General features: G+C 44.8%; 3 protein-coding genes across 3 annotated transcripts; 1 reads left to right on the plus strand and 2 right to left on the minus strand.

The window, feature by feature from the left end:
- Nucleotides 1–8,311: 8,311 nt before the first annotated feature.
- LOC118769910 (exosome complex component RRP40-like) lies at nucleotides 8,312–12,071 on the minus strand. The gene is made up of 4 exons (XM_036517306.1): nucleotides 11,841–12,071; nucleotides 11,112–11,261; nucleotides 9,973–10,124; nucleotides 8,312–8,567 (listed from the first exon to the last, which is right to left on the minus strand). The coding sequence occupies exons 1-4, from the start codon at nucleotides 12,033–12,035 to the stop codon at nucleotides 8,360–8,362; spliced, it is 705 nt and encodes a 234-aa protein (XP_036373199.1). The 5' UTR covers nucleotides 12,036–12,071; the 3' UTR covers nucleotides 8,312–8,359.
- Nucleotides 12,072–14,678: 2,607 nt separating this feature from the next.
- Nucleotides 14,679–16,193, minus strand: LOC118769709 (probable pancreatic secretory proteinase inhibitor). Its single transcript, XM_036516984.1, has 4 exons — nucleotides 16,132–16,193; nucleotides 15,894–15,925; nucleotides 15,307–15,419; nucleotides 14,679–14,724 (listed from the first exon to the last, which is right to left on the minus strand). Exons 1-4 carry the CDS (start codon nucleotides 16,178–16,180, stop codon nucleotides 14,679–14,681), a joined length of 240 nt encoding a protein of 79 aa, XP_036372877.1. The 5' UTR covers nucleotides 16,181–16,193.
- A 1,210-nt stretch (nucleotides 16,194–17,403) lies between these two features.
- On the plus strand, nucleotides 17,404–24,307 carry LOC118769708 (protein NipSnap homolog 3A-like). The gene is made up of 6 exons (XM_036516983.1): nucleotides 17,404–17,608; nucleotides 18,673–18,880; nucleotides 19,871–20,029; nucleotides 20,698–20,847; nucleotides 22,100–22,186; nucleotides 23,257–24,307. The coding sequence occupies exons 1-6, from the start codon at nucleotides 17,531–17,533 to the stop codon at nucleotides 23,331–23,333; spliced, it is 759 nt and encodes a 252-aa protein (XP_036372876.1). The 5' UTR covers nucleotides 17,404–17,530; the 3' UTR covers nucleotides 23,334–24,307.
- Nucleotides 24,308–24,644: the final 337 nt, after the last annotated feature.

A 24,644-nucleotide genomic window follows, 5' to 3' on the forward strand; every position in this document is an offset into this window, starting at 1 on the left:
TATTTAAGGAAATACCATTGTTTAATGGTTAGTCAGTTTTCCACTGCCAATGTCCTGCATATACACCAGCTGGTAAGTTGTCATCAAAATCCCTATTATGGATACAAGTATTTGTAGCACACTATGCAACGTCAATATTTTTGTCCAGACTTTTTCTGTAATGCCTGACTTAAACTGTGGTTCTGTTTTGTTTGAACAGATATAAGTAGTTGTTTTTTTTCTTACCATGCTCAGAAATAATCCCCCAGTGGGATTCCCTTTCCTGTTAAGTCTTGGCTGCAGGCCAGACTGGGTCATGCCACCTCAGTAAATCTTGAGCTTGGGAGGTTTTTTTCAATGTTTTCAGATGAGCGTGGAAGGGTCTGCGTTTCATGTTGGGCTGTGTGCTACAGGGTTTGAGAGCAGTGAAGGTGAATGTCTGTCTTAGCATCTCATGAGAGAAGTGCAAGGAGCCCCACTGGGAGTAATGATGCTAGTGTTAGGTCTGGACGTAGCTAGCATCTTTCCCCAGATGACCCTCTGCCTGATCTACCCTCTAATCATACAGGTGGGTTAAACAGCCATTTCACACCGGGACATCTTTACTTTTTTAAGGGCATCCTATTTTTGTGATGTATTTATTTTGGTGGTTTGACTGGTCAGTTTTTTTTTTTCATGTAAACAGCCTCTTGATTGGTCAGTTCCTTATGTGTAAAGTGCTTTGTGTTGTGAGCAATGGAGGAGACTGGTCATTTCCCACAGGGATTCCCCCAATTGGCTATGCTTGGGTCAAGTTTTTGTAAAGTGGCAGAGAGAGAACACTGTTGAAGTAGGAAAGTTTAGGCAGTGAAGCAAGTGTTGCATGCTGGTTAGGAGGTAAGGAGTAGGGCTCATGGCCAAAGGTTGCCAGTGCAATTCCCTGGCTGTACCGGGCAAGGTACTGAACATAAATCACCTCAGTAAACACCCAGCTTTGTAAATGCCTGTAAAACATGTTAACACTGTAAGCTGTGTAAGTAAGTGTACATGAATGTGTAAAGGAAGGGAGCTCTGTTTGAAGATAATGTATAAGAGGTTAGGGCCTGCTGGTACAGATGATGAGTCTCTGGGCAGAGCATCACTCCACTCGGGGGTCCCAGCCAGCACTGCTCTCTTGCACAGACTGACTGTGAGGCATGCCCCGCCTCCTCAGCTGCCCTCCCTCAGTTTTACAGCCGCTAATGGGTTCCAGCCCCCGTCGGCCCAGTGGCCAAGCCGTGGGAATGGAAGCGCGTTGTGTGTGCGGCCTTACGAAGGCGCCGTTTGTTGATTTATTGTGAGAGCGAGGCGAGAGGTTTGTGGGGTACACAGAGACATCAGCGTGTGGGTTAGAAGAGCCTTGAGGATGGAGGCTTGAGGCGGTGGGGTGGAGGTGGAGGAGGATGTAGACCTTGTTAAGAATAGCAGAGCCACAGGGTAAAAGGATGGGCCAAACCATAGGCAACTGCTATTGCTCTGCTGTGACAGACGTCAATGGAAAGGGCCTCTGTCTCCTATAAATGTCTGCTCATGTGGGCAGGGGAGGGGATGGGGGGGGGGGCGTGGTGAGGATTTGGGTGGTAAGCAGGAGTGATTAGGGCCCAGGTTCAAAATGCAGTGATCCCGCTGCAAGCCAAGCCGCCCACCCACCCAGCATCCTCAGTAACAGTAAGCAAACAGAAGCATGGAAGGGCTTGCAATTCTGTAGATAAGCTTTTTTTTGCTAAGAGGTTCAAGAGCACTTGTAAATGAACTTCAGGGTAAGTGCTTGGTTGGACCTACACAGCACACACAGTGTGTTGGCTTCACAATGGCAGGATAATAAATGCTTGGCATATCCAACCAATTTTCCCTCAGTTTTAATTTCTCACAGAGCATCCCAGGATTCCTTTGCATACATGTTTTTAGGCAGCATCCCCTAGTTAAGGCCAGTGAAGAGTGCACTTGAATCCCACTTGTGTGTGTGTATGTGTGTGTGGATGTATTTAGCAGAAACCTTGGCTTTTGGAGCAGAGGCAGCAATGTAATTCAGAGTGCTCTGCCATTAAATCGTTAAGTCAACGCTAATTCCTTCCAGCCCGTATTTACTCTGGCTCTGTGCTCGCGGATGGCGACGCAATGCTTTTGTGGCCCAGGTTCCCATGAGAACCATCCAGGTTCACAGAGTACATGGACTGTAAAGGAAACATTGTGCCCGCTATGAGAGGATCACAGGGTGCCCGTTTCATGAAAATAGTACAGTAAGTCGGGCTACACTGTTTCCAACCTAGGTCTGAGATGCGAATGATTCTGCCATGGTGTTCACCAAATGCCAACTTAATCTCAGGAAAGGCTGGTTTTTAATTCACCAATAATGCACAACATGCTAAGCAGCATTCTCTCGAAAGACACAAAAGGCAAACAATCCAGTTCTGTTTGCAAGTGCTTGTGGTTGCAGCAGAATTTGACTATGATGATTCATCCCAGTGATTCAGTGACAGTGGAACATATGCCAAAGGAAACTGCAAAATTTCCCATCAGTCCTGTTTTGGTGTAAGTGAAATTTATGAGGTAGTCCCCCTTGTTTTGGTGGGTACTCAAAAGAAGCCAACCTGAGAGGAAACCATGCTTCAACACTGAGCAGTCAGCAACTCTCACCTCACTTTATAAAGCAAAGCCCATGGCTCCATGGCTCCTTCCTCGTCTTCCTGTTCAGCAGTTTCAAATTTTGGGATCCTGTAAAAAAACTATTCAGTTATTATAAATTATAAATATGAATTATTCCCACATTTATTCTTGCATATTTCGTTCTCACAGCTAAACTACATCATGCCTGCCCGTATCCATTTTCTCCCCTACTTGATGCAAGTCTTTCTGAAGATGAATTCAACATTTCCACAACTGGGGTTTCCAAGAAATATTTCTCGGTATGTCTCAATGAAAGATGGCTTTTTGTATAAATACACACCCTGCCAATAAGGCAGAACCTACTTTATCTAAGACCACAGTAGAGAGAGAGGAGAGAGAGAACAAACTGGCATCATTTGTTTGGGTTTTTTCCATTTGATCTCATAAACACTGTCTGGATCACGTGGTGCAAAGGCGCACCCTGTGTGCTCTTTTTTTAACCTTCAACTGTGGGATATGAGAGTGCCTGGAAAAATGGTCTGTAGAACAATGAAAAAATGTTGTGCTTGTGTCAGGACTCCTTAAACCATCCAAAGATCACCAGGAGAGGGTCCAAGTCAGTTGCAGTCACACTCACATCCAGTTTGTCAGGTGGGCAAAAAACAAAGCCTTTACATTACTGTTACATGCTGTTGGTTGATTTCTTAAACTGCATATAAATGAAGAGGATGTTTCAGACGAGAATGCCTAAGGAAGTTCAAAAGCTGTACATCTCATATACGTGTTTTGCAGGCATTATTCAAATTCCACAAGCTGGGGTGGCCTACAGAATGGAACCCTGGGTAAGATTCAGAACAGACAAAAGGAAGAGAATGGCTGCAATTGAATACTCAGTATGCACTAACTTTGGTTAAGAACATACTATCCGACCATTACTGTAGTACGTTCTATGAGTATGCAAGCGAGTAGTAATTTGGACGTACTCCGCCACCGTCTTAATTGTCCTTTGACCTCTGATGTTTACATGTTTACATGCTTCAGTCTGCTTTACTTAGCTGACTGTCAACCTGAGGTAAAACGAAAAGCTAACGTTACGTAACAAGCCAATTGATTTGTTAGCTTAACCAAGTTGACTACACCACCGTCTTCTTTCTCTTTTCCCCGGGGAATTCTTCTTCTTCAGTTATTCGGGCTCCAGCTGACTTATGGGATAGCGTAGTGTAGTACGTTTGCATACTTCGGATGTAGTAGGTCATCCGGGTACCGTTCGACTATTATTAAATGCCTAATGAGTATTTGGACACCCTATGGATTGTTACGTACTGCTTTTTGTGTACTATATAGTATGGCAGTATGAGCATTTGGATGCAGCCAATGTGACAGTACTTGAACTGATGGCCCTTCTCATCTGCGACACCTGAGAAGATGGGTCTGTCCTCATTTGTGCCTGTTTAAAAAGGTGTTCATTTGAGTGAAATCTAGCTCAGCATTCTGCCCCACTGCTGTTTTTAATCATACAACACGCTTTTTGTGAAGTGCTTCTGGAAGACCCCTCAGCATGCATGATTGCATTCACCAGCTGTCAGACTGCATAATCTTTTTCAAAAGCTACCAGACCCCATGATTGTCTTTAACAGGTACCAAGTGCAGAGATGGAAAGAGAAAAGTCAAGACATGATAAACTCATGATTTCTGTTATTTTTCTGTTCCGATTCTTTTTTCCACAGCAAGGAAGTATTGCTCTGTCCCTTTTCCATCTTCCACACAGAGGGCTGATTTCTGTCTTTTTTTTTGTAAAACATGCATTCTATAAGACAGTGGTGCCCTCCACACCACGCCCAGTATACTTCTGTTTGAAAGACCTCTCCTCCAGCTTGGTTTGGGTTTTTGCCACGTTGCCTAGCGACCTCTACTGTACCAGGGCACTCAGTTGTCATGGACTCATCTACAGAACCAGCTGTGTGACAAGGCACCATGTGACAAGCACAAGACACATGGTGGAGCATGACAAATGTGTCTATCGTAAATTTACCTGTTGCAGGCGAACTTCGGCCAGGGAACATAGAGACTCATAATCATTTCAGTCCGAATACTCATAAAGGGGGAGGAGGCAAATGCTTGTCATGATAAGTTGTATTGACATTGACAGTTCCCATATTGACAAGAAACAGTAAAGAAAATGTCTTACAAAGCCAGAGAATTCGATGTGCGCCAATGTGGGCTTTGGCAGGTTCTGACTTTTTGCTGAGAACATTACGTTTGCATAACAAATCAGAGCTTTCAAGGGGAACTTGTTTCTCTGAAAACATGGACACAAATTGAATCGTATAGTTGTGATTTACTGTTGGTGCTTACCCTGGTTCAGTTTGATATTTTTTGAGTAAAGTCATTGGGGATGCAATTAAACTAGGGTTAACTGGTCAAGGTTCAGATTGGAGGTGCTCTCCACCTGTAGTGTCTCAAAGACAATGGGGAGGGTTTGAAAAAGATCAATGAGTACCGGCCATTCATTGGAAGCTGAGACCTGAGTGATTCACATCTAGTTGGATTGCTTGTATCATGGCAATTGCTATTGTGTATGTGGGTGTGACTGCGTCTGTGTACCTCACCCAGTATCCACACTCTTGACACAAGTTGTTAGAATGCTTACCCCTGCCAATACCTGTGTGACTGTGTTGTGTGGTTATAGGAAGGAAGGATAGGTGTAGAAAAGGGCCACATGTTTCTGTCTTTGTCCCTGTCTTTGTTTGTGCACCATCCCCACCTCTCACAGGCACTTTGTTTAAAACCCAGTTGAAACCTGCCTAAACCAGTCCTGCTGCTCCCCTTATCAGCAGGACCCCCACAGGTAACCCGAGGCACAGGCGTACCCCCAAGGACGGCCCGCAGGTCACCATTTGCCCTCTGAACTGTCTGTATCCTTCGGCCACCAATAAGAACCTCAACAGGGCCAAGGATACGGGACGATATAAAGTAGTAGTGACCTCCCCCACCTCAGTACTGCCCTAATACCTGTGAGGTGAACTACTGGGGAGACCAAGCCCTTGGGGACCAAGAGATGTGTTGTTGTTGTGTGCGTCTGTGCCTGAGAAACCACACACACTCACAACACATGCAACTCTCACAAACACATCCACACATTCCACACCCACTCCCCGAAAATCCTCAATAAACATCTGAACCCGGAACCTGACTCCTGTGTCCTGACCGACACCCCACTGTGACAGCAAATTAGCCTGAACCCAGTTACGGGTGAAACTGCCCCCTCAGTTTCAATAGGTGTCCTAAGAGAAAACGATGAGTAGGAAGTGGTCAGATCAGCTGACCGCACTGAGGGGTCAGAGGAAGAGGGGAGTTTTTCACACCAGCATTCTTTTTTTAGGGGGGGGGCGGGGGAGGGCAGGAAAGTCACATGAGAGGGTTTGTGCTGTAGCGTTTTATGGCTCCCCATTAGCTTACCAGTCGCTAATTACCAATTTGTCTGTAGAGCCTTTTCTGTTCAGTCAGTACAGTCCTCTATGACATTATGTCCTGGTCAGGCCCCAGAGTTACAACCCAAGAGCTTAAGAAAGTGATTCTGAAGCACGCTGAAATACTGAAATACAATAGGCCCTCTTTCAAAAGTGTTTCTGTGCCCGTTTCAAAGTGTAAACTGACAGGAGCAGCTGTACTTAAAATCTCAGAAAACTGCTCTTTGAACCGCCATCGTTTCTTTACAGTGCAACCCTTCAGTGACGGAGAATGATAGCATTGCTTGGCATCATTTCGCTGGCAAGTCCTCTCATCGTGAAAGCACTGAAACAGATGTGAAGTCACTACATAGACAAAACTTTACAGGTATATACGTTTTTTATAAAGCACTGTTTGGACACTTTGTAGCATTGGTCCGGAGCTATTGAGGGCTTTGGGGCAGATTGTGATTTAATAAATCGGTTATTTCCAAATTGCCAGTTGCCACCTCTCCTTCAGTGTCATTACTCAGTACCCCTGTATTCAGATGCATACTCTGCACATTTCTCTGTTTGGTTCTCTTCCAGAGCATCCCGGACGACATTTTCCAGATCTGTGCTGCTGGGGAGAAAACTCTCTGAGAACCGCAGAGCAGAGATTAGCCTACCAGTCACTGATAATAAATTTGTCTATAGGGCTTTTCCTGTTCAGTTTAAAGTTGCTAGAATATGTGAAACTCATCAAACGAGTTATGGAAAACAGGTTTAACACAACGCCGAGTAAAGAAACATTGCCGGGATTTTACAAATTGCTCCACAGTGGTCTTATTTTGATTACCTTTTAATCTACATGCCGGGAGCATGTGGCCCAGGGGAAAATTTCAGCCCAGTTCAGATTCTGATGCAGCCCATCTGAGATGTTGGTTAGAATGCGATCTGAATGCACAGAGTATACTTCGCTAGTATGAGGCATGCTCATGTAATTCTAATACAGTAGTAGTGCAATACTCCAGTTTGCCAAAAGGGGGCCAGCGATTATCAAAGCAGTAAAGAAATTGGAAAGTCGGGTTAGTCTGACCACTACTGTACTCAGCTTGCTTTTTTTAATCAAGGAGGAAATCGGTCAACTTTTCTTTAGTCAACAAACGACCTTTCCTCAAACATCCACGATTTCACAATGAATGCACTGTGTATGACCTGCAGATACAGCTGCATTGTATTTGTACAAGCTTTTCCTCCAAAATGCTTCTTTGTGGTTTCAGTAGCATGAGTAAAGTGTCGTACAATGGAACCTTGGCCCACATTCAGAGCGGATTCTTGGAGAGGGAGGGTGTATGGCATCGAGACCAAACAGGTTGGAAATTATGCGTACGAAACCCAAAAGCAAATATTCAGTCGTCCATGCAGACTTTGCCTTGCAAAGTAATCCCTTCTGTTCCATGTTCAGCACGCACATCACATGAGGTGTGGTTCATTCACAGATCACTGATCAGCGATCAGCGGCAGCCAGAAAACACAGGAACTTCATGAGTTACACAAGGTCACCCCGGCACCGAAGCCAGGGATTGCTTTCCACTGTAGTCGTTCACCATTTGGATACTCTTGCCTTTAGTTCCTGCAAAGTCTGGGTTGTAAAACATGGGTCAAAGCCATACACACATTCATACATACAAGCAAAAACATGATGCAAGGATCCTCGGTTTAAACTGTCATTTCCTCAATGAACAAGTATATTTCTACACAGCAAGACATTCATATTTACCAGTTTTCCAGTCATGAAAGACCAACCCAAATGCTTTGTCCATACGGTGCTGCTGCTACATTATGTAGTACGTAGTACGTTGGGTGTTGGTGTGTTTCACTTGGTTAAGAACCAGTTATGCCATACAAATTGAAAAGGTCATCTATATTTGTACAAGTATAAACATACATCTTCAATTACAAACAAAACAAACTTTCCAAGACCTACAAAACAATGTGTGTGTTCTTTCTGCCCAGTAACCCAATGAAGTCTGTACTAATCATTTATCTTGTCACCGATGTTTGACATCTGTTTGTTTCATTAATGTCAGAGAAACAAATTAATAGTGGACTGCTCTTATGCCCATACCATCAAATGCGGACGGTATTGGCAGTAGCCCAGCTAACAGCCAACGTTCTCACGACGTTTGTGACGTGTTAGCAGGAAGGCCTGTGTGCATGTTTGCATGTTTACAACCGCACAGGGCTGGGTCCCACCAACGGGCTCTGGGGGGGGGGGGGGTGTTTGGGGGGTTGGGAGGTCACGCTGCGCAGGGGGTGGTCCATCAGGAGGCGCTGTCGGACACGCGGCGGAAGAGCGCACGGCGCTGCTGAGCCGTCATGTTCTCGCAGCTCTCCAGCAGGTTGGCGACGGTCAGCGCGCGCTGCGTGCTCGACGCCTTCACCCACACGCGCCCGTTCAGCCCCGCCGCCATCTCGAAGGGGAACATCTTCTCCAGGTCCTTCACGATCTCGCTCTGAGGAGCAAGCAGCCTGCAAGGGGGGGGGGACAGGGAAGGTCAGTTAGAGCACGCATACAGCAAATGGTTGAGTATGCCCTCTGACTGCCATACCAACGAGCCTGGCTCTTTGGCGTCGCGGTCAAAGTCGCATGGTTGGTACCCCGTAGACCCGGGTTCGAGGCCAGGTGGGATGACTGCTCTCACCTTTCGCTACAGGCGGGAACTGCGAAGCTAAGGTGGGTGTTCTCACTCAGGTCACGTGACTCGCAATTCCATCTGCTGAGCTAGAACAAGGCTGACTCCCTTGGTTCAAGGCCCTGGTTTTACACAATTTTTTTTGTCAAGCCTGAGAGGGGCTAACCGTGTCAGCTCAGGCTACTAGCATTACTGGTGCTGACCTCCTAAACAGGTCATCAGTCTGCTTCCGGTGTAACTACATTAGGTCTGTTGCATTTTCGTACCAAAAGTCAAAAGGACAAACGAACAACCACACTGCCTGATCAGTGTTCAATGTACTTGGTTTCCTTTCAAATAGAAAAGGGACATCAAACTCGGACAGCAACCTACTTAAGCGCTGCCATTGTTTGACATGGTCTAGCACAACTTCCTTCCAAATGTTCTGGGGACTTTCCAGGCAGCAACACAACCTCCAGGAACCACAGCTAACCAAATACATTCAAGCTCATGGAACATGTGATGGCGAAGCACTGACTTACTGAATTACTGACTCCAGAGGAGTACTTTTATTTCCTGAGCTCCCCCAGCCTTCCTGACTAACTTATCTTATGTTGACCAAATGATGGCTCTAGGCCTTCATGGCCTTGGAGAGTTACTTAGCCTGACGCTAGGGACAGGGAACATAGCCATCACAGCTGGCAGTCTGCCTGACCAGGGGGACAAAACAAGAAAGGGTGTGGCCAGGGATTTACATGAGGCATCCACAACTCCTTGGTAACAGGCAAAACAAATGGCATTCATGAGGAGAGGAAGTTGGACAGATAAAGACTATGGATAGTGTGGTTATAAAGAGAGATAAAGAAATTACAAAGAAAAGAAATGTTGTGCAAGTAAAGATATATCAGGGATATATAAAAGGAACCGTGACTGGTTCTATGAGACAATAAAACACAGGGCAAAGGCTTATATGGAATCTGCCTCTAAAGAGCCACTTACTTGGAAAGTACATGGTACACCTGACTAAGCGCTTTCCCCAGGGTTTGTTTTCCAATACTGTTAACCCTTTTCCAACAATTAATTCCAATTTCCCATGGGAGGTATTTGTTACATGAGAACTGTGAGGCACACAGCACACAGTGTTTTCATGGTGACGGCCGCTCATGGTATGCAAGCTGGCTGGGACGGTAGAAGTCGTCATGCACCGACTCACCCCTTGCCTGGCACGCTAAGCGCACCCATCCGAACCCCCCCGCCCTTACCTGCGCACCAGCCCGAGAGACACCTTGAAGAGCAGCCCCCCCGCGCCGAACACGCCCATGCCGTTGGCCCGCCCACAGCTGTCGATGCACACCAGCTCTGGCTCCATGTCCTTATTGGCAATGATGAACTGGGCGTACACCAGGTCCCCCACCTGCCCAATCACAGCACACCCGCGCCCTGTCAATACTCACAACCATCAGCTCTGCACGGCCGTTTCTCTGATCCCTACATTAGCTGGATAGGTCACCTAAACCTCCGTTTCCCTCTGTTAGCCCATCCAAATGATACACAGATAATTCCATACAACTGCACCTGTTCTGTAACTGTAAATTAATACTGTAAATTATAATACCTCTGCCAGCCAGATTAAACCAGCCTCTGCATCAGAACATGCAATAAAACAGTGCTATGCAAGTGACTGACACACAGTTAGAAAGAACTGACGGCTGCTAGAATGAACTTGGCCTGGAATGATTAAGGTGTTCACTTTGAATGCAAGCTGAGCTGTACAGACTGGGGTCAACGCCAGCTGTGCCATTTGACAACAGTGACCAGTCACCCACAGCACAGGATAAGGCCCTGCATCTGAGCACAACAAATACGAGAATCTTCAAACTTTGAACTTTTCCCCCTAAATATTATTTTGCCTTTTTTAATAATTTGGCTTTAATCTCGACATGAACAGCAAAAACCCCACTTGTCCTTAATACAGTTCCGAGCCACCAGCGTGTCTGTCACGCATGTATGTGAAATGCCTCGCACACACTCATATGAAGTGTATTCCACATCTGTGCGTGCAAGAATTTCTCACATTTTATATATATAAGGTATGTGCAAGTCAACATCACGGGTATACAAACAAGGGCTTCGTGTGTGTACATATGAATGTGAGAGGGTTTTATATGTGTGTGAGCCATTCATATGAGCGTATGCGAGGTAACGTTTAAATTATTCGTGGCTGTTGATGCATCGTCTCGCCTGACTGAATGCAGAAGTTGTAGCTGTCAGACAATCCTAATGCACTTTTGGCGCTGGGTTGCATAAAGGGAAGAAGGCAAAAAAACCCGGCAACTTATTTCAGTGCGGTTGCATTACCGGCAGTACAAAAGCTCCCCACTTCATATCCGCCTCTACTCACCTGCACATTCGGCCTGTTCCGTTTGGTCGCCCCCTCGAAGGCCAGGTAAGTTAAGGAGGCCAATTCGCTGCCTCCAACGTCTACCTTGAAAACATCCCCAGACTTGGCAGTGACGATGCCAATCACACTCTCCCCCTTGGCCGGAACATACTAAAACGGAGAGACAAACCTCGGTTTACAATGACCTCTGGCGTAAAGAAGAAGCATTGCTACAAACCGTATTAGCTACCAGTCATGCGTCTCTGTCCTATAAATGTAGGCTGCCAGCGTCACCGCTGTGTTCCGTTTTCGGTGCTAAATGGAAAAACTTAAGTGCATTGGATGCTACTTAGCTTAGTATACAGTAAAATACAAGCCAGTTCAGCTAGTTGGCAGCGAACGGATCTGATCAAGAACGAGGAAAGCAATAAAAAAAACTACGGTGCTCACATACACTATAACAAGCAATTGGCACTAAATTGATAATTATCTAGCTAGACTAGCTACTGAAGAGCGGAATTGATGTAACCAGCTTTAACTAGATAACTAGCAAGAGTCGCGATACGCTAGCCGGCTTGGCTAGCTTCGTGATACACGTGGTGATGACTAGTTCGCTAATTAGGCAGGTAGAGAGTTACTTACATCAAATTTCAAACGTGTTTGATATTTTATTCCCTTGATCACGTACAGTGGGACAAAGAAAAGAAGTGAAATTTTCTAAAGTGTCATTTATCTAACTAGCTACATTACCCGTCTTTGCTGGGAGTCAATCCAGTACATGTTTGGTTGTTTGTGACGCAAGATGCCGCTTTTGCAAACGAGGATTTCGTCTCCATTTCTGCGTAGTCCAGGTCCGCATATAAGTTTTTCAGGTTTACTTTCAAATGAAAAGACATCTCCTGGTAACAAAACCTCACCAACTTTATCTTTAAAGCAGTCCGTCATGGTTTGGGTAAGGTTATCTTATTCCGTCGCAGACAGTTGTTCCGGGGAAGGAAAATAATGAAACACAGAGCAGTCAAAGCTTGAAGAATCATCGCAAGCTACAGCGCCATCTTGCGGTGCCAAGTTTACGAGACACGTACACCATGCAGTAAGGTGATGAGGTTTAAGTATGCATTAATGAATTTTTCATCTAGTATGTTGCAACTTGTCTAGCCAAAAAGAAACGCACAATCTTCACATCCATTTTTGCTGCATCAGTTAAACCCGCTTTAGGGACTGAACCTTTTCTTCAGAGGGAGGAGCTGTTTCATTTACATTTACATTTTCACACAGCTTGTGGTTTAATGACAGAATGCTTTGTGTGTGCTGTTTGCAAAGAGTGGTTCGGATGAACAGGAGAAAGCACACAAGACTAGCACTTCTAGAGCACTCCCCCTAAAACAGTGTTCAGTCTTATACATTATCTTCCTTGTTTATGCGCCTTTTGCCCAGTACCCATTCCTATTTATGGTTATATTTTGCATTATGGTTCTGATTTGAGAATGGATTTCCCCTTGTGTGCAGTCAGCCAGGTGTTAATAACAGTGAGCTGAGACTGGCTAGCTCTCCTCACTGGTGCATGCTGGGATGAGATTTTCCCCAGTGGTGTCTTTCGGCAGCTCTGGTAGATCTCCATTGCTGATTGTGGCCAGCTCTAAATGGGCATATCCCCTACCTGTCAAATATCTTTTATCTTAACATTCCCCATCTGTCCTGCCCCCTTCCTTAATTTGGTTTGTTCTTTGTCCTACTTGCTGCATTTGTGGCTTGCCATGGTGCCACTGTGTCATTACATCACATAAAGCCATGCAGATGACAAATGAAGCTCTTTGAATCTACCTCCTTTTGCCTGTCATGGTAAATCTAAGATTCTGCTTTGTAAAATAACTCCCCTTGATGAGTAATAGTTCAGGCATGCTGTAAACCAAACTATTTCTGATATTGTGTGAGTATTCAGACTGAGGGATCTCTTTTAGCAGAACATCTAAAAGAGGAACACATTTGTATTAGTATTTACATGTAATGTTTGTTATAAAAATGTATGCCTCAAAAAAACTTAAATGCAGTCTTAAATGCAAACCCTTGTGATCTTAAAAACCCAAGATGTTGTGATAGATGCTAAAACCACAATCTGCAGAAAAGATTAACTGTACCACAGTTTGGCTAAAGGGTCTAATACATCAAGCAGATTTCTCTCAACAAGACAACCTGGCCAAACATTGTACAATACCAGGGTGGTTGGAGGTGAACAGATGACAGGACCCAGCTTGCCAAGAGGCTAAATGTACAATCCTGAAGACTCTTTGTGAATCCCTGACCCTGAGGGAAACGTGGGGGACCAATGCCATGTCTAGGGGCCATGGCGGGTACCACTTAGGTTTCAAGCCAGGCAGTAAATCAAAGCAATTTGCACAACAGTTCTGTAGTTACACTCATTTCAACAGGCCCTTCCATCGCCCATTGTCTGAAGATCAGACAAGTTCACAAGTTCACAGAGTTCATAACAAAGAGCATAATGCAGCCACAACCAGGATCTGCAGATTGTGCACTCTTATCCTGTCACGTCTGGACTACTTCAACTCCCTGCTTGCTGCCCTCCTGGCATATGCCATCTGACCGCTGCAGCTTATCCAGAACAAGGCAGCCCAGGGTTCAACCTCCCCAAGCAGGCCCATGTGATACCTCTCTTTGAGTCCCTCCACTGGCTACCAGTTGCAGCAAGGATCAAGTTACCTTGTTACTAACCTTTAAGGGACTTAGTGGATCAGCCCCTCGATACATACAGGACATGATCAAGGCCTACAAGCCAGTAAGAGTGCTGTGCTCTGCTACCTCGGGTCGCCTCTGTGTCCTGAAATACAAGGGCAGGATCTCTTGGACCCCCCTCTTCTCAGTACTTGCTCCACACTGGTGGAATGAGCTTCCTGCTGAGATTCGTACAACAGATTCCCTGGGTGCCTTCAAGAGAAAGCTGAAAACTCATCTTTTCAAGCTATATCTCTACCTTCCTCTCTATATATCCATATTTTCTATAAAAAACACTCTAAACTAGTTTAGCACTTAACTCAGTATCTTACTGACCTCTTGTAATACTTCTCGATAACTACTCTTAGCAGAATGATGCACTTATTTGGAAGTCGCTCTGGGTAGGAGCGTCTGCTGAATGACGTAATGTAATGTAACTCAAAAATGAAAGGCATGAAGTAATTTTAGCACACATTTCCCCTGAGTTAATTTAGTTTTCTTATGCAGGCTCTGTGGGAGGACAAATAATGATAGGTTGCGCAGGTGCAACACATCCATCCTGAATGATACAATGATGTTAATGTTCCCTGAGGCTCCTGCAGTCCTTTGACCTCGCCGTATCTGGCTCAGTGATTTGGAGCCTTAACCCGTACTTTCAATCTCTGATTTGACAGAAGATGGAAGGAAAATGACTCATTTTATGTGCCATTGTGTGTGTGGATCTGCAGGGTAAAAACCACATGAGAATGCCAGTAATCAGAAGCTGAAGTAATGTTTATTCAGGAGTGCTGCTGTGGAGGACACAATGGGTGAGGTGAAATCGACGCTCTGTCAGGTCACCTCCTCTCCCCCCCTCCTTCAGCAGTGGTCCTCTTTCATGATCAGGATGTCCGTTTTGGTCTCCCTGGAGAGGGGTAAACAGTCACTTCAAGAATATCAAAGGGAGCTCTTCATTATTTTATTGTCATCATTGTCATTTTATGGTTATTTCAGTGTCAATATTGTCAACTGACGCAGTTATTGATGTGTTTGATTAGCTTTAAGTCAGCTGCATGAAAATGTTTAAGTGTTGAATGAAACAGCTCCTAACAGAACACTTTCATTGGACTACAGATCACGAATATAACTCAATGAGAGTCATTGAATAAATAATGTGAAAAGAAATATGAACAGAGCACCATGACATCTCCGTGACGCCAGATCACGTTTCATTAGTATGCACGCTGAAAGACAGGTAGCGTGAATTTTGCCTCAGATATTATCTTTTGTTTAATTATCATTTGTGTGAATAAATGTGCATGAGACACATGTGAGGCTGAGCTAATTTACACCTCCGCGTGTGCACTCACTGCTGAATTAAAGAAATGACCATCGTTATGTGGAAACTAGGGTGGAGCAGTTTCCCCAATCTTGGACAACACGACGGTTTTCGCGACATTCTTGCGGTTCCGTTGCGAGAACGTGGGAGGAGAGCCGAAATACTCACAGTCTCTGCACACAGAGCGCGCACTCGTTCGCGTACGTGTTGCCGTCAGTGCCGCACACCGGGGCGAAGTTGAGGGGGCACGCCTGCACCTCGCTCATGTCCCCACAGGTGGGCTGTGACACAGGGGCAAAGACAGGACTGAGAGTCGGAAGTGGGCTTGTAACTCAGATATTACAGGTTTGATTTCCTGGTGGGATGCTTTTTGTATACCCCTAAATCAAACAACCTAATCCTTATTTGCGTAAGTAAATATCCTACTGTGTACATATATATGTACAAGTATAAACTATGTATGTTTTGATTAGACTGTCTGCCAAGCAAACACGCTATGGCGAATAAAGGAAGGCTCTTCATGGTGACTTCCATTGCCTTTAGGAGTGGTATAACAATCGCTCATGAATAGGTACTTGTACTAGGGGGAAGTGGTATGGGAATCCACCCAACGTGTCAACGTGAAAGTTCGATTAATCACGGCAGAACGAGTTGTGGCTTTTGCCGTTTTTGTCAAGTACAACTGCCTATACATCACACTAGATAAAGGTGCTGTTCATTTTTGTCCGTAGAAGTTAAAGAAAAGGTCAACTCACCTTCCTATACAGCCCGGATTTGTCTTCCGCATCTGTAACAAGAACGTTTTAACTCAGGCCTGACAGTGATTAACATTTTTTGATACTTTCACAACAGTTAAAATTAACGGCACGGTACGACATTGTTGCATTGGCGTCAATCGCAGCATTTTGCAGTGCAAATGATGAAAAACAACCCTATGCACAGGAGGTTTCTCACAGAATGACCAGCAGGTACGCGGACATAGTAGAGTCTTACCTGCGGTGAAGACGAGGAGCATGCACACGAGCAACGCTTTGTAAACCATGTTGTCGAGAAGAACGCAGATGTTTGTGTCGCAGCCCACCGCCAGAGTTTATGTGGCTGAAGTGGAACGTGGGAACGTCGACAGCTGACTGTTCGTCATCGCCCGATAATAAAATATCCAGTGAAACACCCAGTACCTTCCTTGATTTTTTATGACTTCACCTTTGATAACTGTAGGTTTGTGTGTTGCGCATGTACAGTCATAAGTAATCTGTTACGTGGTATAGAGGCCTTGCTGTTTCACTTTATGTGCAGTAGGTATATCCCTCGCCATGGGATGAACTTGTGCTGTTGTCAGTGAAAGGTGAGTTATTTGCACTGGAATCACTGCTATTTTGAATGCACCGTGCCGGACCAGCTTAGTAGGCGCCGCAACTCCTTTGTTCCTGAACTGATCGCCAGAGATGAACTTACCGAACGGCCGAAGGATACAGTCGCCATATAGTCTAACTAATATAACGCAGGGGAGGGGGAGTGGTGCGTGTGGACACCAGTCGTCTAGCTGTTCTCTCATTCAAGCCAAGTGGGCACAAGACACAAGCATCAGGCACTTTCCCATGTAGCCTAACTCATGATGCTATCTGTACACCCCCCCCCTCCACACACGCACACACACAGGTACGCAAAGAATTGCCACTACAGTTGGAAAAATTGGACAAGTTGGACGTCGCTCTGGATAAACGTAAATGGGGGGGGGATGAAGGCTATCCTGAATCAAGGGCCAATTTTTTCAAGTTTTCTAAATCTAGAGGTGTTTCAGATCACCTATACGTAATTCATAACAGAAAAGAATAGGCTACGTGCTATAGTCGCTGAAGGTGATAGGTGTAGCTACCTATATGTTTCTTATTGTTCGAAAGAAAAACGCTAGACATACTGAAATCGTTGTTGACATGGACCTAATTGTCAGGGGTTTTTTTTGTAGCTGTAGCTCTAGTTTCTTCATACAGCGAGGGAGCAAGCTTATATGTGAAAGGTATTTGCATAGGCCATGCCATTTACGATTGATTAAATCATTTAAATGTTAACATAAAATAACCTTGTTTCTCACTTAAGTTATGCTGGTGCTACGTTGATTGGAAAAAGTTTTAATGGGTTACGCTCAAACACAAGCTTAAAATTGTTGCTGCCACTCCTACTCACACCTCTGTTAGGTTACTGGCTTGTGTATTTCTAAAATAGGCAATTATTGCCCAGTTAAAACATTAACGTTGGTGGGTACCGGTTAAAGTAACGTCGTAGTTTGAAATGTGCCATCCTCTCGGCTTCCGTAGGCTGCTTTGAAGGCAAGTCACGTTCTTAGACCTATGAGTAAGTTATTAGCGAGCTGTCTTGCTGCGTTATTGCAAAGATGATAACATTAAGGAAAACATTTCGCAAAGCTTGCAGTATCGGTGAACATTTTAAGTTAAGGAAGGACTCGATAGAGGTAGGTTATGTGATTGCGAATTTATCACTTTAAATAATGCCATTACTTCCCAGTAATGTAAATCAAAACTGTCAACACTTTTATTGACACTTTTATTGACAGTGTGGATCCGATATGTTATGAAATTGCATGTTTGATTTAGCATATTTTAAAGTTATACCCACCCGCGGGTACGAGGGACTCTGCACGTAAACCGATTCAGCACGCAAGCTTGTTTTGACAGCAGGGCTATTCTTCTAGCCTGTCAGTATTCTGCAAACTTTACTCGGAATTCCGTTTTTTACAGCCACTTGCAGCATTTGACGGTGTTCCCAGATTTGTTCCCTTGGTTCTTTTATAAGTTAACTCCAGTTCATTGTCATTTGCAAGTCAATGTACTGCATATCCCTTATCGAAAAGTTCGGCATCGTGCATTTTAAAACTAGCTGTAGGGACAGCTACTTGGTAATCAATACTTTATTAAACGTTTCAATACTTTTGTAAAAACGTTTCTAGAGATTTGATAGTAATGGAATCTTGTTATTTATTGTGAATGGTTTTTTGAAGCCAAACTGCTTTCAAAGGTTACATGTTATCTGCAAATGTCACGGCTAATCACTGCAGCGGTTTCCAACAGGCGCGCAGAATACAACGGTTTACAAGTGCAATCGGACTCATTAGTACTCGTCAGTACGGGTCAAATTGCCTCACAGTCCAGGGTTGTTTTTCCAGGAGAGTAAATACTCCATAGATTTACCATTAACTTGTATGGGCGATTAGCAGGTGCAGTGATGGACTCAAGTTTTCCTACTCTTTAAACAGATTCGATATGGTAGGTTTACAGATGCAACAGAATATGACTGATTGAAGTACAGTCAAGTAGTTTTCTGTTGGTTCCTGTATTTTTTCTGAATAGTTCAAATGAAAGATAAAATGAGATAAACTTATAAAATCAGGGTAAATGTGTAAAGCAAAATGTACAATACACGTAAGAGCTCTGTTGGAATAACCTGATATTTGTAGTACAATAATCACACCAGTAGATGGCAGCACGTCCTCACTCGGTTTTCTATTCTCCCTCCCAGCTGCGCGCAGCCATCTCCACGGGACCCCAGCAACAGCATGCCACGTTCTACGAGTTTCGCACGTACTACATCAAGCCTGAGCAGAACTCCGCCTTCTTGAAGCTGACCAATGAGAAGATCCACCTCCGCACTGCACATTCCGAGCTCCTGGGCTACTGGAGTGTGGAGTACGGAGGCCTCAACCAGGTCTTCCACATATGGAAGTACGGTGAGGAGAGAGACACACAAGTGCACATTCTTCCTCCATGAGTCATGCTAAGCCAGGGAAAGGCATGCATTTTATTCATTTCCAAATGTTACCCAATTTCACATAACAGTGCATATGAAAGTGGAGTCCTTTTCAGAGCTGAAAATCAACCCACACAATTACTTTCCCAGTTTAGCGTAAATATACCAGAAGGCCCAGCTCTCAGACAGGCTTGGCTGTATTCACTACCACTCATTCAAAATGGAGGTCAACACATCTGCTAAGTGATCGCCATACACATTTATTGAGGGCCTTTTGTCAAGGCAGACTGCTGAATTTCACTTTATTAGGGTGAAGGTCATATAGCACGGTGAATGAAATCTGGTGTTTGTGTACCCTTTGAGTGCTTGCTTGGCAGAACAACGTGATCCCTGGGAAAAGTAGGAGGGTGACAGTTTTGGGAAAAACAGATTAAGTGATGTTTTAATAAAAAATGACCCATCTGGATCTAAGCTATCATCTGTCCAGTTGACCTAGCATCCAACTTTTGCCTCTAAATGTTTTGAACAGACTTTTAAACAGATATGAGCTAACTGCTGATGTAAAATCTCAGAATGCACACCAGGGAAATAAGTACTTTTTTCCAAATAAAATACATGTTGTTGAGAATAGATTTACAATGATGTTCTTAATATTAGTCTCAATATGTAGCTATATATGCAGTTGTTTGGTTGTACATATTACGTACATAGCATTAAATTGTACAGTCTACATATGTAGTATATAAAGTATGAAAGTACATTAAATGCTTTCTTTAATTGTGGAGCTGCTTTTTTCTCTGAACTATATGTATAAATATAGAAAAAACTGATGGTTTAAGACACAGGAAGTTTTTCTCTACAGCATGCAAGAACGGGAAAAAATACCATTCCTATCTGTAGCAGCTGAGTGACTCCTGGCCCCTCACCTGCTTATCCTGTGTACTTCCTCTGTCTGTGCTGTGTCCCCCAGACAGCTATGCCCAGCGGGCAGGTGTTCGGGCAGCCCTGGCTCAGGACCCCCAGTGGATCGAGCAGTACATCTCCAAGGCGATGCCCATGTTGACCTCACAGGACAATGAGGTCACCTACCTGGTGCCCTGGTGCAAGATTGAGAAACCTCCAAAAGAAGGTTGGGCGCCATATATGGCAAGAGCAGACTCTGGTTTATCAGTTACTCTTTAGTGAACATACAGCTGCCATTTTGTTCCTTTCCCAGCCTGTGAAACTGGAAAAAAATATGCTGACCTTTGCACCAGAAATGTAATAGTTTTTGAAGCTGACCTTAATGCAGTGTGTGTGTGTGTGTGTGTGTGTGCGTGTGTGTGTGTGTGTGTGTGGGATGGGGGTGGCAGTGTTGCAATGTATGACCTCAGTCATGAGTTTGAATGAATAATTGGTTGGAAGGGTGGTATCTGAATGGATTATTGATTAGAATTGTGGTATGAATTTTAATGGATTACTGATTAGAATGACATTATCCTACATATAAACTAGATATATGGATATACACATAAACTATATTTAATTTGTAGAAATGAGCATGCAGGTATTGCCTCTGAGTGCAGTGATAGTAGTGTGATGTGGCTTGCTTAGGTAGTAAGCAAGGCTGCCTTTGATATTGCCTGTAGGTGATGGGGAAGGTGGGGTCTAACAGAGGTGGAGTGGAGCAGTTCTTAAGCGCTATGAGCTCAAAGGATCCCAGCCTTTGTCTAGTCGGACACCAACTGAGACAAAATAGAGACAATAGTCACCTCTTACTGTCTGTTTCAAGAGCTAACTGTGACCCGGCTCGCCCAGGTGTGTATGAGTTGGCGACTTTCCAGATGAAGCCGGGGGGTCCAGCGGTGTGGGGGGATGCTTTCCAGGCAGCCGTCACCACCCACGCCAGGCCAGGATACTCACACCTCGTGGGGGTCTTCCACAGCGAGTTTGGGCAGCTCAACAGAGGTGAGGACAGCGGAGTGTTATTGCTGAGTGTGTCACCCTCCCCTCCTCACTCCCCTTCCCCAGTATGACCAGCAGGGAGAGCACGACTGTGTTTTTGCGGTCTTACTGCAATATGAAGAGCAGAGTAACCTTATGGATGAGATTCAGTCAGGAGCTGTAGAGAATGCGAAGTTGGCGTCACGCCGCGTTGAATTTTGTTTACGCGCCATCTTGCGAGGATCCCGCTGCCTTTCTGTTCGTGAGCTGGAGGCTGTGTTTTGATTTTCTGTCGTGATTCTGAAAAACGTCGCCATGGTAGGTCAGTGCTGCTGCATCAAGAACTGCCATAGTAGGTCACACCATCGTTCAGGGAGAAAACTGGACAACGGATTACGTTTTTTCGCCTTTCCTACGTGGAAAAAACACGGAGGGAAGCAGGTTGAGGAGGTGACGAGACGACGCCGGATGGCGTGGGTAGCGGTAGTAAGAAGGAGGTCCAAGATTATAGCAAATCTTTTTTATTAATAATGCGACTGATCAAACCCACTGCCTATGATTCAATAAAGCAATCACATTGCTGAATGTTTTTGAAAGTTGTTCATTTTATTTGGTTTAATAATTGGGCCAAAAAGAGGAGTGCCACTTTACCATTGCGAGTATGACTGTGCTCTTGCAGTTTGCCGGCTTGTGAATTAGCAGATCTTGCACCCAGCCACTGCAAAACTTCATGAGCTTCTAGGGATTTATAACTTTTAAACTCACACAAAATGTATGCACTCAGTCCAAAAATGAGATAATTTACAACGGCCGGGTATGTGAGTGGAGGTAGTGCATCGGGGTCTGTAATCCAGTCTTGGGCTGCCAAGTCATATGGATCTATGTTATTTATCATTATTAGTTTGTCCAAATACCGTTGCTTGGTATTGCGATTTAATTTCTCCCAGTAGGGTCCCTTTTCTTTCTCCCTTTTCAAATATAGCGAATAGTACTTAATAATTTCAGGGTATTTTTTGTTTTTGTAATTTCAATACAGAAATTTTGCTGCTATATGTTGAAATGTTAAATGAAAAATATTATCAGTGTGTGACTGTGTGTCATGCATTTACGCATGCTCCCCCTAGCATTAAGTCATTATTTCGTCTTACTTATCCTATTACCTTAAGTACTTGCATGTTACTTAAATTTCCTGCATTTCTATCTTGTTAGGGTGGTTTAGATGTTTGTGAATTGCCTTGTAAAAATGTTTCCTTCCCTTTGCTGTTTCTGGCATCAGTGCACGTCCTCTGGTGGTATGAGAGTCCCGACCAACGGGCAGCGAGCCGACACCAGGCCCACGGTGACGCCAGGGTGGTGGCTGCAGGCAAAGAACACCATCCTCTTCACTTCTTGTCACCAACAACCCACACACTGCGTACTGCCCCTAACCCACACACTGCGTACTGCCCCTAACCCACACACTGCATACTGCCCCTAACCCACACACTGCATACTGTCCCTAACCCACACACTGCGTACTGCCCCTAACCCACACACTGCATACTGCCCCTAACCCACACACTGCATACTGTCCCTAACCCACACACTGCGTACTGCCCCTAACCCACACACTGCATACTGCCCCTAACCCACCCTAACCCACACACTGCATACTGCCCCTAACCCACATACTGCGTACTGCCCCTAACCCACACATTGCATACTGCCCCTAACCCACACACTGTACACTCCCCCTAACCCACACACTGCACACTACCCCTAACCCACACACTGTACACTCCTCCTAACCCGCACACTGCTCCTAACCCACACACTGTACACTCCCCCTAACCCACACACTGCATACTGCCCCTAAACCATACACTGCACATTCCTCTATTAACCCACACACAGCATGCTGTCCTATTAGTCCACACACTACACATCACCTTGTTAACCCACACACTGAATACTACCCTGTTAGCCTACACATTGCAGACTGCTCTTAACCTACCTACACACTGTATGCTACGCTATTAACCCGCACACTTCATACTGCCAATAACCAACACACTGCATACTACCCTGTTAACACACAAACTCCACACTGCCCCTAACTTGCACACTGCACATTTCCTTGAACCGTCACACAACACACGGCCCTCTTAAATCTGTGCGCCTTCCTCCTCAGTTCAGGCTTAATTAAACTGCCCCACCTCTCTGGCATGCCTGTAACACCCTCTGGTGTTTTCTTAGGAAAAGGCAAGTCTCTTTTTGCTCCTTCACAACCAGTAGTTAAAACCTCCACCGCCAGAAGGCAGACATATGAGACATGTCGGGCCAGAGAATTTAGGATGTCACTCTCCCCACATAACTTCATTCTGTTTACGTTGAAAATGTGAACGTGGCACTAAGTAGGTACCTGCTCCTCATTGTCGCTACCTTCTTTCACAGTGAGGGAGAGCGTCACGTACCTGCAGTCCCAGAGGAGCAAGCTCCTGTTGCCGACCCCCTACTCTCCTCTGAAGTAACCGTGCTCCGGTGATGAGGAATCAGTCCTGTGCCCACGGGGAGAATGACACACTGAAGCCGTCAATCAGACTGACAGCATGCCTTTACAGTCTGGCATGGCCACACCGGGATTATTGCATTCTTTTGATATTTCAGTTAATTACTTATGTACCAGCTAAACAAAAATCTTTCTTTGGAAGTCTAGAATCATGTCTTAATTTCTTTCAGAATAGATAGAGAGAGCGCAGTTTTGTACAGCAGAGCAGTTAGCTCTTGTCAACGACTATGGACCACAGTGAATCACATCCTCAGTGATGTCATAGGGAAAAGCTTTTTGTGAAATATGTCATTGACATATTTCACAAAAATTGACCAATAACCCCCTACATAGAGCATTGTGATTGTAAACCACAGATGGTGATGGGGTCCGGTGACAACCGCGGTGAACATCAGGGTGAGCTCACATCTCACGCTGCTGATCTCAGAACAGCGTTCCGCGTTTCTCGTCATCACATTCATGGTGACGCTGTATATTTTTGTCCCCGCTGTCATCAGCATTGGCTGTCAATGCAGTAAGGTGCTAGAAGTCAGCTTCTATTCCTGTCTTGTTTTTTTTTTATCATTAATCTGTGCTAATCTGTTTCTGTTTCTCCGTCGAGTCAGATAAGAGTTGTTCGGTTTCAGCACACTGCTGTTGAAATGAACAAGTTTACCGCATAACGGTTTAGGGGCATTAATAAAACAGTTTACGAGCGCGATAAGGAACTCTAACGAGCAGGACCGATCTAACACAAAGCAGGTGGATATTCCACACCGGGCTTTGAACAATTTTCATGTTGTTTACTTCATGCAGCTGATGTAGACTTACTCTGCTGCAGTGGAGCAGCTGCTGGACCGGGCTCACCGAGTCTGCACGCCGTCTGCTATTGCACTTTGTGACAGTGGTGTGTGATGGTACTAATATATGGAGAAATAAATAAAAGAATCATTTTAAAAGGGATCAGCGTGTTTGGTTTGTTCACTGTAATGCGGTGCGAGTCCTGTTAAAGCCACTCGACTGTCGATAATCCGTTTAGTTTCTCAACAGGTGGCAATAAGCAGTGAAGAGGGCCAATTAGAAGTGAAATGCACCCTGGGAGCTAACTATGGGCCAATCCTCTCTGGCATTTAGAGTGCATGCCAGTAGAGCTTGAAGGGCTGTTTGCTGCCCTACATATCTGAAGTAGGCAGGTTGATATTGGTGTATTTTGTTGGAATATTTGATTTCATTGGGTGGGAGAGATGTTGAAGGAAATGGAAGGAAATGGAAAAAAATATTCATAACAGCATGT

This window comes from Megalops cyprinoides, chromosome 22, assembly GCF_013368585.1.
Source record: "Megalops cyprinoides isolate fMegCyp1 chromosome 22, fMegCyp1.pri, whole genome shotgun sequence".
NCBI lineage: Eukaryota > Metazoa > Chordata > Actinopteri > Elopiformes > Megalopidae > Megalops > Megalops cyprinoides.